Consider the following 13,516-nt stretch of genomic DNA (forward strand, 5'->3'; position numbering starts at 1 on the left):
AATCGGACACGCATATTTGTAGTTAATTTTAATATTTTTACGTGTGCCCATAAATTAGAATTTTTCAGGCAAGCATTCATTCGTCTTCAATGGCTCTGGTGGTGCAGCCAATAGAGGAAGTTTAACTTTTCCTGAGGCGCAACACATTCCCATTTTTTCACCATTGAATTTCAAGGCCTTGCAATAGGGACAAATTTTAGACATTGTCCCGATTTGAACACATCTACTCAAGCTATAATCATCGACTGGGTTGTACCTGAATGCCAGGCGATAACTTTCAGGTTGCTCTGATTCCTCGGCACGCTTTCTTTTCTTACTTTCTCTATCAGCAGCAAGCCTGATTTCTTGCTGTTCTTGTGATTCCTCGGCACGCTTTCTTTTCTTACTTTCTCTATCAGCAGCAAGCCTGATTTCTTGCTGTTCTTGTAATTCCTCGGCACGCCTTCTTTTTTCACTTTCTCTTTTAGCAGCAAGTCTGCTTCCGCGTTGCTCTGGTAGTTCCTCGGCACGCTTTCTGTTCTTTTTTTCTCTATCAGCCTCAAGCCTGTTTCCTTGCTGTTCTTTTGATTCCTCGGCACGCTTTCTGTTCTTTCTTTCTCTATCAGCCTCAAGCCTGTTTCCTTGCTGTTCTTTTGATTCCTCGGCACGCTTTCTGTTCTTTCTTTCTCTATCAGCCTCAAGCCTGTTTCCTTGCTGTTCTTTTGATTCCTCGGCACGGTTTCTTTTCTGACTTTCTCTATCAGCAGCAAGTTTTTTGGCATAGACTCTTTGAGCATCTTCATCGGCTTTTGCCATGGTAAGTTCATCAGTCATTGTAAACTTAAACATTAATAGATTTCTACGTGAACATATGTCTTAAATATCTTGAATGACGTCACCGTCAAAGCAAAAATTACGACAACTAATTTCATGACGTCAGTCAACACAGAAACATGACGTCACCTGATCCACAGACAGACACACAGACAGACAACTTATTTTTATATATATAGACTAGCTGTTGGGGTGGCGCTTCGCGCCACCCCAACACCTAGTTGGTGGGGCGCTTCGCGCCCCCCAAGCCCCCCCGCGCGCGTAAGTCGTTACGCGCCATTGTAGTTGTGTCCCTGTGTCCCACCTGTGAATAGAGATAGATATAAATATATGTTTTTAACTACGTAAAACATGCGAATATACAACATTCTTCGCTGTCCCATTGTCTGTGCATATAAATAGATTGTCAGGTTTACTGACTCTTGAACATGCAACATATAATTGTCCATGGGAAAAACAATCCGTATTCAGATCTATACCTCATTATTCTAATGATGTGTCCCTGTGTCCCGGTCGTCATTTATATTCCCTGTGTCCCGGTCGTCATTTGTGTCCCGGTGTCCCAGTTTGTAATTTCTCTTTGAGTGTCCCGGTCGTCATTTATATTCCCTGTGTCCCGGTCGTCATTTGTGTCCCGGTCTGTAATTTCTATTCGAACAATCCCTGTGTCCCGGTCGTCATTTATATATCCTGCCTGTGCCCCCGGCGTCCCCGTTGTAGTTGTGTCCCTGTCGTCATTTATATTCCCTGTGTCCCGGTCGTGATTTGTGTCCGGGTGTCCCAGTCTGTAATTTCTCTTTGAGGTTCCCGGTCGTCACTTATATTCCCTCTGTCTCGGTCGTCATTTGTGTCCCGGTCTGTAATTTCTCTTTGAGTGTTTTTTCTTTTTAGTTTTCTTTTTCTTCTTTATTTTTCAGCGTCACTATGAAGTACATATCGACGAACCTTTGTTTTTTTAACTAAAATCTGGTAGGCATTAATGACCTTATCCAAGTCAAAATCCCAAACCCAATCATCATCGCTATCATTTTCAGTTTTGATATGTTTTGACTCTCGCTGTCCAGGTGGATTTTCATCTAACTGCGCGGTTTTGCGTTCAAATACCGTTAATGACGTCACCGTCAAAGCAAAAATGACGACAACTAATTTCATGACGTCAGTCAACACAGAAACATGACGTCACCTGATCCACAGACAGACAGACAACTTATTTTTATATATATAGATATATCTATTTATATTCACAGGTGGGACACAGGGACACAACTACAATGGCGCGTAACGACTTACGCGCGCGGGGGGGGGCTTGTAGACACTAAAAACGTTACAACCGCTCCTTAGGCAAAAATGACGTATTTATGAAATGACGTATTTTGTGCTTATAAGTATGACATCACTCATATAAATTTTTTGTCCGCAATAAGGCTCTTAACGAATTTTCTCAAACTCCTGACCTATCTAAGAAGTGGCGTATTTTCGAAAATTTCTCTCCATTTGTAAAAGTAAAAAAAAATATAAATAGAAGGAGGAAACATTTTCGTCCATTTGTCAAAAACTGAAAAAAAAATCGACCCTATTTTGCCTCTTATTCAAAAATCATTTCGTAATCGGAAATCAAATATAAAAATACATTTCTAGGGAGGGGGTGATTTTGTGAGGAGGCAATTCAGTATCTAGAAAGTATCTTTTCGAAAAGCAAAGGGAATAGTTTTAACCCTGTAGTATACTCAAAAGTTTAGGCAGCTCTCGTGTGTAAATCATGAGGTTGTTATGGGTAAACAAAAGCTGCTCCAAAACGTATTTTGATCTAGTAGAAAATTTGTGTTGAATAATCTGACTAGACAATTTTACAGCGAAAATAGACATAGAAAAATCACTTAGAATATGCATAATTCCAATTAATAACGATTTTTCTCCCAAGAATATTGATTAAACTTCTTGCATTAGGAGCCTTGTTAATATGCTTCATAACATGAACACCAGCAGGGTAACGGGTGGGAATGTCCCCTCTTTGCAGGAGACAAGAAATGCAAAAAAATAAAACCTTGGCAAAACAAAGCTTTTGTAAAGCTTACCCACCCTCTTCCGCAGAAAAGTTCCTGGTGGCATTCATTCTTCATCTGCTTTATAAAAACGACCCACACATTTGTGGTATCAAATCAAAGGAAAATATGCATACCGTCATAGTCACGCTCAGACCATCACCGTCACTACCACACTTAATTGTGATAGAAAATTGAAAAAAAAACAGCTTGTACCCTGCTCTCGAAAGGACGATCAGGAGGGGAATGTGAATCAGGTAAATCAAAGCGTGACCGGAGGAACACAATACCCTACCCCTATTCCCTTTGAGAACAGCTTAGTAATAGGTGTTAAAATTATATTAGAAGAATGAAAATATCAGATATGACCTATAGATGTAACAACCACAATATTTAAAAAATGAATTAACTCTTTAGTACCTTGATACTAAAAATGAGAATATAAAGGACAGAGGGGATTTATCAATCCCGAATTTTTAAATAACGTGAGCGGTGAACAAACTTCAGGCCAGTATGTTACGAACAACACTTTGAATCAGTGCAGTTAAACCGTGAACCGTACAACTTTTGAATTACTGCAGCCAAAACGTAAACCACAAAGAAAATTTTTTGACTTAGCACAGCCAAATAATAAAATCTTTGACTTACCACAGCCAAACCATAAAATCCTTTGACTTACCACAGCCAAATTTAAACAACAATCCGTAGAGCCTTTTGTATTACCGTAGCCAAACCGCAAATCGTAGAAATTATCAATTACTACAGCCAAACCGTAAACGACAAACCGTAAACCGCAGAAACCCTATGAATTACCACAGCCAAACCGAAAACCATAAAACCTTTTAATTTACCACAGCCAAACTAAACCACAAAACGTAGAACCTTTGATTTACCGCAGTCAAACCATAAAATGCATAACATCTAGATTATTGCAACCAAACCGAAACTCAAAAAAGCCTTTGAATTGCCGCAGGCAGACTGTAAACCATAAACCGTAGAAATTTTGAACTGCCATAGTCAAACCTTACAAACTGTAAACTGCAAATTATAAAACCTTTTAATCTACCACTGCCAAACTGTGGAACCTTTGAATTAGCCTAACCGTAAACCGGGAACCATTTAAACTGCTGCAGCCAAACCATAAACCAAAAGAAATTCTTGAATTGCCACAGCTACACCGTAAAGCCTATTGAATTATCTCAGCTAGACCACAAACAACAAAACGCAAAACTCTTGTTTCCACAACCAAACCATAAACCAGAAACCGTAAAAACCGTCTGAATTCATGAGTCAAGCCGTAAACCGTAAAGTTTTAGAATTAGTGCTGCCAAACTGTAAACAAGACCATTCTAAACGGATTCATAAAAAACACAAAAAATCAACAATAACTGTTATTTGTTTACTGAAACAAAAGAAAAACAAAAAAGTTAGGCGATTACGCAAAATTAAATTTTTTGGCTAACAAGGAAGAAGCCTAAAGTTAGATCACAATCACTTTTGCTAACAATTTGCAAAGATGTCTTTAAAAAAATTACCCCCATTTGTAAATTGCAGCGAAAGTAGTAGGGTTAAAAATTAAACAAAAGAAGCACCTCTTTAAGTGATGATTTTAACATTGCACATACACTAAATCCTGGACGGACCTAAAAAACAGCTACATGGTTACGTTTTTCAGCAAAACATCGCGAATCATATAACCCAAATACATATGGGTACACAATACTGTTAACAAAATAATTTATACCAGTTAGATTATTTAAAAATTAATTGGTAGCTAATTTACATAAGTATTAAATTACAAAGTTTTAAGGGGGACTATTTTTTTAATTCAAGGAATGCGTTCTGTGAGCAAACTACGCTATTTACATAATTTTGATTACAAATCTAGTTGACACATTCAGCACCGTTATATACGTTGAGGTACATTCAGCAAAATGCCTTTCACACTAAGATATGCGCATTAAGCCAAGTTCATACCATGGCCATTTCAGCTCAATTTTACGCTAATTCATCACTTTCTCGGTGTGTAATTCGATGGTTTTCGCAATCCGCTTGCTTTTCGATCTGAGCTTGGTGTTTCCATTGATAGCTTTTGAGCCGAGCGGGAGGCACTCGCTGGCGTGGAACTGGCACTTACTGTTGACGCAGAGGGTCTATTCCTAAGGGAGAAAAAGCTGGTTAAAAATCAATTCAATTTTAAAGTAATTAGCGGTTCTACAAGTTTCTGACAACTATTCTAAGCATTATCATAAGGCATGTAAACAGGCAGAAGGGGTTTCGAGTCCCTGCATCCTCCACCAAAAACTTACTCAAAATATAATTTCTTATATTATACATTTAATATGCCTGTTTTCGAATTTGTGGCCAAAAAGTCTAAACCAGGCTCGAAAGATTAGGATTCCGAGATAAATTCAAACATAGGTGCCAGACTCGCATGGAAAAAATTCAAATAGAGAATGGATACTATTTAAAATTTTATTTAAAATTCCAATTTAAAATTTTGCCGTTACATCTGCCAAAAATAAATACATATTTACTTCATTTATTAAAAGAATTTTTAAGCTTAAGGTAGGTGTAGAACAAAATAAAGAGCTCAAATAGAGTAACAAGAAAAATACATAGGAAACTATCTAAAGTAAACTAACCAAAATAACAAAAGGGCTTTTTCTGACAAATCTGTTCCATTGATAATCTAGCGGTTTTTTGGGCAGTGCCCCACCTAGGCATTTCTAAAATCCTGATGCCCCCTTTGAGATAGTTAAATTTTCTTGTCCAAAATTTTACTTGTATTCACCCGAAGGAACCTAAAAAGGCCATTGACTTGGTATCTTTTTCGGGTTGTCTTCTAGGCATATTTTATACTATAGTAATGAAAAGTACCGTCAGAATACAATACCTTTTATGCTGTGCATAATTTCAGTGCAATGTTTATTGTCGGTGATTATATATATATATATATAATCATGCATCTTTTTTGCTTTTTAAAGGCATTTGAATGTGACGTCATTCAAATGAAAAATGTTTTCCCAGAACTAAGGCTTTAAAGTATAGCCAGCCAAAGGGTACACGCCCTGTCCATGACCCACCAAAATACTGTCAAGCCCCAAGAGTGGGGCCTGCACCTCATGTCGAGAATCACGTGTTCTAGATCATAAAAATGCTGGTCTACTGATATTTGGTAGAATGCACAATTTTCAGTACATTTTGGTTTAATTTGCTCCTTTCTGACTCAGGTATTTTACGGTACAACCTTAGTCAGAAAACTGGGACAGTTTATTTCAAAGCGTTGGCAATTCTTATTTGAAATTTGATTTCAAGAACCTGTTTTGTCTCTGGAAAACACCTAGAATGTTTTCTAGGTGTCCGCTGCATAATTTTTGATAAAAAAAGATAAAAGACCTTAGATGCTATGAAAAAAAAAATACAAGTTCCAAGAATAAAGGAACTTGTATGATAGACTATCATTTGGAAGCTATATTTGTTCAAGAGGTACATTAATAGCGTTAGAGACCTAACCACCCAAAACTCGACTTAAAAATTTCGATGTATTTTAGTTTCGAAAAAAAATCCGTATACCTAAAAACCGCAGTTTTCTGCAATACTTGCTCATAGAAAGTAATTTATTTATTTGAATTTTTTGAAATTTAGCTAAAGACGGTCAATCTTCAGAGAACTTAGAGGTCTATTTTTCAGTAGCTTCATGATTAAACCTCAGCCATATAAAAAAAGATAGAAACGAACATGCAATCATAGAGAAATTTTCTAGCTGTGCTAGTCAGAACATGCAATCATAGAGAAATTTTCTAGCTGTGCTAGTCAGAGCTCCGCAATCAAGTAAATCTTGATACGAACGGGTCCGGCTTTAGCTAAATCTTGGCAGTAGCTGGATTCAATTGTGAGAAAGCCTAAAGTAGACTAGAAAAGTCCCTAAAAGTCATAGTACAATTAATATGCATAGTCAAGAAGGAACAAGACCTATAACGTAAAGGGGGTTATTAGAACTTAGCCAGCCAATTAGAGAACTTAGCCAGCCAATTAGAGAGCTTTGTACTCAGCTGTATAGAAGAAACAGGAATTTGGGCATTTTCTATCTGAATTAGTCAGAAGTAGCCAAACAGGTGGATCTTATCATGAATAGTTCCTAAATTTAGCAATGCAAAGGTTAAACATATAAAAAAGCCACAATACCATTACCTTACAGGGGTAGTCGAGAGTAGCACTGGTATATTTGAAGAAGAGGATGTTACTCGTTGCCTGTAAAGTTAGAAAAAAAAGTCTAAATACCACACAACTAGAACCAACACCTGTTAATAACTAAGGAGTAAACACATGCCCTTGGTTTCAAGGTTAGGCTACAGTTGTTTCGTATTTCTAGGGTGCAAGGTTTAGCTACAAAAGAAAACGGAAAGATTTTGTTGGTCAGGATTTGGACCAATCAGGATTTGGATGACACACATTCATTGTGGGAAAGAAAATTTATTTAACACAAGTTCTTTACTCAATATGGCTTTAAAACAAAACATGTTTAAATGGGAGAGGGGAGCTAGTTGTCTCTTTAGAAACAAAGAACGGCTTACGAAAAGACGTCAGTGAAATAAACCAATGGAACTAAAGAATTTTTCAACAATGAAATATAGGCCAGTAATCTCTGTTTTTGTCAGTATTGTTTCCAGCGCTAACATCGAAACACAAAACGCAACTTATCTTCTGTGGCTACTTAAAAGTAAACAAAAATATCATACGTATTAACGTAAGGTTGTGAGATGGGAAGTTATAGGGCAAAGAAATTTGTAACATAAAAAGTTAAGCAACGAATAAAAAGGTTAAGGATGCGACCTTATACGCTACTTTACTTTTGTTATAATCTAAGTTAGGGGGAAGTTTGTGGCTTCCGGTCTCTACTTCTCCGGTAAAACGCCAGACTCGTTGTTTTCCATAATTTTAACTTGTACATTAGTTATCAGGCATGAATGTGAAACCAAACAAAGCAAAAAATTACGCCAGGTTTAATGTTACTAGATAGCCACTTACCAAATAAATTAGGTTAGTTTGTCCATGAACAAAAAGCACCAAGGAAAACAAATACCACAAGCGCTATTACTAGTGTCTAAACATTAACCACACTGATATGTTAAATTATCACCAACCTAGGGATGCAATCAAGTGAGGAGGAGGGGGGAAGAGAGCAACCACCCTAAGAAATCCTAAGTTTTCTGAAATTTCTGGGTATCGCTTATTTAAATCATGAAATAAAGTTTACTTTTTATAAGTCCCCCCCCCAAAAAAAATCTTTTTTATTGCTGACCCACCTCCCCTAAACAAAATCTGTGGGTACATGCCTAGCGTGTGGTCTAAAAAATTATTTACGCGCCTGGGGAGAAGGTGTTTTATGGTGTGGCATGGGGATGCTGTATAATATGATATCGGTCCAGATATCCCCTATACCCCACTGGAAGACCATTTTTTTTTATTATTAAATTTCAAACTTTTCAGGGGGATATAACAATATTACCTCAAATAGAAGGTAAGCGTAAGCTAGAAAATAGGTTAGTTCATCCCAAAATGAAAAAGGACCAAGAAAAAGCAAATAGCACAGGCCCTATTCGTTGTGTTTGGTGTTAACCACATCAATCTATATGGAAAATTAATGACAGTTCCTATAAACAACCAAGAGAGATAAAACTCTGCAAAAAGAAAACTTCAAACGAGACGACGGCCAGTAGTTTTTATTGTCATGTCTGGCTTAAGAACTTTCATATGACGGTTCCTTCTTTCTTTTAGTGGTTAACCCCATCAATACGGAAAATTATTAACAGTTTCTTGCGACATTTACTGATGGGTCGTTCATTGAGACCATCTGCTTTGCGACAATTTCCTCGGAGGTAAAAACATCACGATGGTTAAAACTTTTGTCTTAGTTAACAGGAGCCCTCAATGGAAATACATTGTATACAGAATAAGCTATAACTGGTAACTTTTTAAATTATGGTCAATTTGTCGGTATAGAAAAGAAGAAAATTTGATAGGTGAAGCTTAATTTGTTTTTTCATCTTTTTTTAAACTTAGAAACTCGAAGAGTTATTTGACATTTACGTGTAATTTGAAACTACAAACTGCTTTCAAATTGAATGAGATACTTTATATAGGTCCATGATGTCTAACAATAATATAATGAAATTATACTAATAAGTAATGAATAAATACTATGAATAAAAAAAATAATTAGTAAGTAAATAACCAAATAAATAAATGATAATATAAAAGTAAAGACAAATGCTTTAAACTTCAATAGCTTATCGAAATTAACTTTTTCTAGTTTTAATGACTGAATTTGTAAAATTTACCAGTAGTTTCGTTGGTAAATTTGTCGTTTTTCCTTTTTTGGTGAGTTAGGTAATGTGGTGGTGACTAAAAGAGCGAAACATCATGCACTTACAACTAGGAACTAAAAATTACTTTCAAATCAGATTTGATACTTTATAGACGTTCAAGCTATCAAACATTATCATTAATATCATAAAAACTAAAAACAAGAAACATAAATAACAGTATTAAGTAAATAAGTGAGTAACAAAATAAACAAGCGAATAATAATATAATAGCAAAGGATCAGCTTTAAACTTTATCATGAAATTATCTGGATAAACTGTTTCATATTTAGTTTTGTTGCCTACCAGCTACGTTACGTCCGTAGCTGGGATTTCTCCTTTCTGCTAAAATGTGGAATTTTGTATTTTTTGCCAGAAGAAAGATCACGGAGGCGTGTTTTACGTTTTTTTCCAGGGGTGACCATATCGATCCAGTGGTCCTAGAATATCGTAAGACTACTGATTTGAAACGAAATTAAAAGTTCTAGTGGCTTTTTAAACGGACAAAAAGAATTGGAGGGCAACCTAGCCCCGTCTTCCGCTTCTTTTTTCCCAAAGTCGTCTGATCAAAAATTTTGAGATAGCCATTTTGCTCCCATAGTTGAAAGGCCCAATAACTATGCCTTTGGATATAACATGACCCCATTATCCATTACCTGGATAAATTGTTTCATATTTAGTTTTGTTGCCTACCAGCTACGTTACGTCCATATTACATTAAAACAAGCACGTATATATTCTCGCATGATTCCGTTTTATATAATGTAAAGCATGTCCACCTTTATTCTAAAAAACTATATGCGAGCGGGAAGGGGTGGGCATAAGAGGGATGACGTAGACTGAAGGCAAACTAAAACACAGACTAGAAAGGGCTACTCATAAAAGGACTAAAAGCGTCATTACAAGTTGCCCTCTGGTTTGTTTAGTTTCCAGACTTGGTTCACATTAATACTCAAAACTCTAACTGAATATAAATTAGTAGTGCCAATTCTTGAAAATTTAGAGAGGGTGGGGGGGGGGGAATACGTTCCAAAACTGAAAAAAGTATTGTTCAATGGAAATACCAAAAACAGGTATTTTCCAGGATTTAAAAGGGGAGGGGTCTCCTCAATTGGCACCACTGGTCTACAGCTATGAAACCGAAGCAAGCAACAATGATTACCTGTGTGTTAAGTTAGTTGCTAGTAAGAAGGGCGGTCGATTTTGAAGGCCAGCATGAGAAACAGCTCGATTTCTAGACATGAAAATTAGTTTGTTAAACCACACATAGATATAAAAAGTAAGTTAAAAATACAGTTATCTGCCACCGAAAGATATAGAAAAGAAACCAATATAAAAATGAACAGTATTAAAGAGAACATAGGCCTTATACCAACTAAAAGTTAGGTTTACAGATTTGTTGACACACAAATGACATAAAAAAATTTCTGAAAAAAAGGAATGAGATTTTAGAAAAAAAAACTAATTAGAAAACTCATGAGATCAAAGGCAATATATACCTACCTATTTGGAAAAGGGTGAAAAAGTGGGAGTTTATAGGAAGATGACCTATAGGAAGATGATGAGTCAATTGACATTTACAGTCATATGATGATACAAAATATATTATATATTCAAATGAGAACGAAAAACCAAGAATAACAGAATAAAAAACTGATCCATTCGGAGGGTATTTATATTGGAAAATGTTTTTTTTTCGTATTTTCAGTGAAAAGATGACAAACTTGCCTCCCCTCCTAGACTTAAGGATTCACGCTTTAGAAGCCCCTAGGAAAATTTGTTCCCTCCGTTAAAAACTCCCTGCAAATGAAGTAAGAGACATAAATGGATAAAGAAAAAAAGCAAGATTATTAGGTAACAACTGTTTTGGAAAAACTGAGCGAGTGATTGTGCTGCAGATATTTCCAAGAGTTGACTAATACGTAGAATATATTCAAAAATTTTACAAAAAAAGATTCAAGAGGGGTGCGGGGGTAGGGGTAATTGGAGGGAGACAAAAGAGGGCATTTACCCAGTCCCTCCTTCCCCTATATTTTGAAATATATCTATTCGGAGGGTATTTCTATTGGAAAATATCTTCTGTTTTGTATTTTCATTGAAAGGATGACAAACTTGCCTCCCATCCTCAATTTTGAAAAATAGATTTTGCCTCCCTATAAACTCTCGTGAATTGACGCCATTGTGGGGGGGGGGGACGGGACTTGTAAATACGAGTTTTGGAGAAAACTGGAAACTGGTCAATATTATGAAACTCTCCAGACAAAGCTTCATCTTCCGTATGCACTCAGTAAAGCTTATAAGAAAAATATTCCGTTACGGAGGGGGGCTATAACGTTAATTTATAGAAAAGATTACAGGAAAATAAACAGAACAAGTGTAAATGAAATTGTTCTCTATCGTCAACCTTGTTATAAACCTTAAACTTTTTCTTTTATTCCTTATTCTTTGGTGCAGTTATTCTTTTATTACTCCTTCCCTTTTGGCTATAAATGGGATAATCACAAGCGAACATTTGAGAAAGTCAATTCAATTTACATTTTTTAATAAAGAGTGAATAATAAAGAATACAAAGAAAGAAGATCTTAAGAATCGTACACTAATGCAACAAAATATTAATTTCCAAACAAAAACTGAAAAAAAGTAAAAGGAACGAGTCTCAAAGTCTAAAAGGGTAATAATTCAGGCCCTATTCATAAAAAAAAGAAACAAAAGCAAAATACAAAGACAGGCATCAGCCGAACAAATATTTTAGCAATAAAGCTTAGCACGAAAATTTGAACTAAAAAAAAAAAAAAAAAAGGTGTAAATTGAACAACCAAAACAAAAAAAGGGGAATCAAGCAACAAATTTCGTTTCGGCTTTGGATGGTAAGACCGCATATCAACTGCTTTTTTATTTATTTTTTAAGGAATAAAAGAGAGTTTATACTTATAATAAGAGAAATAGCTTCACAATCATCAAAAATAAGGGGTTGAGGCACATGTTTTATAGCATAAAATCACCAGAATCGTTTTAAATATTACCCCTTTAAATTGCAATTAGGGAAGGCATTCTTAAATATTGACACTCGTCATGATGTATGCGTTTTAATCCAGCATCCTGTTTTTAGTTCTAGGTTCTACGTGCCATCATAACAAATAGCGGCTTATGAGAGGTTAAATATGACGATACTTCAAGACATGAGCACCAACTATAGCTTTCACAAAGGGGCGGGGCTAGTACAACCAGGAGTTGTTTTACCAGGATTTTGAAGTACCAGGGACAATGACATTTAAATCTGATGTTTGAATTAGTTAAGTGGAAAGTAACAGATATATATCTTGCCGAATTAGGTGAATTCGGTAATTCAATTTTAAAAGGAAAGGACAGTAGTAGGCAAAAAAAACAAACACAAACGATAAATTAAAGATAATAAAGAATTAAAGAGCATAAAAAGATGCAGCTTTCCTTTGAGGGTGTAGTTGTGTTTGGGAGGCAACAGATTGTCAAAGTTTAAATTTCCGCCAAATTTAACTAATTAGTTTTACTTATTTTTAATCACGGTTCAGCATGGTAACCGTCAGGCAACAGTGTGGTACTACCTTACAAACTTCATAATTTGGAACAGCCAAAATTTTAGAAAATCACTATCTTCAGTTATGAATAGACCTAAATTAGTCTATAAGATAGACCTAAGGTATATCAATAAGACTTAAATTGGTCTATAAGATAGATCTAAGGTCTATCTATAAGACCTAAGTTGGTCTATAAGATAGACCTAAGGGGAGGCAAAAAGTGTTTATGTTTTGACGTCCTTGGTACTTTAACTGAGAATGTTTCTTATTTTCTTCTTGATACATTTTCTAAAAGTCTTTTGTTTCCGGGGGAAACAATAATCCCACCCTGGCGGCCCCATGATTTCATGCAGCGAACGGGAAGAAGGTATAAAAAGATTCTAAAGGGATTTCTAAAGGGTATTGGCAGCAGGTCAGGATTATAGCTTTCAGCATAAATTTACCTATGGATGGCAACTTCACTTATAGGCTGAGGATTTCGAGAAGTCCCAATAAAAACAGGAATGCGAGACCTACATGAAAAATGTTAGAATGACAAAATAATGTTTACTAAAGGGGGTACTGTGGTTCCCCTATGTGTCAACTAATAGCTATACATAAACATACGTTTAATGTTCTACAGTAGGTTAAGTTAAGATGTAAGGGTATTTTTTCAAAATCTAGTTGGTGTTTTCTTCTTGGATCTAGTCAGCGTTGTCAGTCAGCTTAATTTAAAGCGTTGTCTAGTCAGCATAAATTT

At 35.8% G+C, this 13,516-nt stretch overlaps 1 protein-coding gene and 1 long non-coding RNA gene across 2 annotated transcripts in view; both read right to left on the bottom strand.

The window, feature by feature from the left end:
- Window positions 1-4,240: 4,240 nt before the first annotated feature.
- LOC136028353 (microtubule-actin cross-linking factor 1-like) overlaps window positions 4,241-13,516 on the bottom strand; it is a gene marked incomplete in the record, with an annotated part of 451,602 nt that continues 442,326 nt past the window's right edge. Inside the window, 4 exon segments of the mRNA XM_065706142.1 lie at window positions 4,241-5,014; window positions 7,050-7,109; window positions 10,386-10,457; window positions 13,221-13,289. Of these exon segments, the coding sequence (XP_065562214.1) occupies window positions 4,867-5,014; window positions 7,050-7,109; window positions 10,386-10,457; window positions 13,221-13,289 (349 nt within the window).
- LOC136028355 (uncharacterized) lies at window positions 7,131-10,376 on the bottom strand. The gene is made up of 2 exons (XR_010617814.1): window positions 9,880-10,376; window positions 7,131-9,492 (listed from the first exon to the last, which is right to left on the bottom strand). It is a non-coding gene; the product is annotated as an uncharacterized LOC136028355 (long non-coding RNA).

This window comes from Artemia franciscana, chromosome 6 (assembly GCF_032884065.1).
Source record: "Artemia franciscana chromosome 6, ASM3288406v1, whole genome shotgun sequence".
Lineage (NCBI taxonomy): Eukaryota > Metazoa > Arthropoda > Branchiopoda > Anostraca > Artemiidae > Artemia > Artemia franciscana.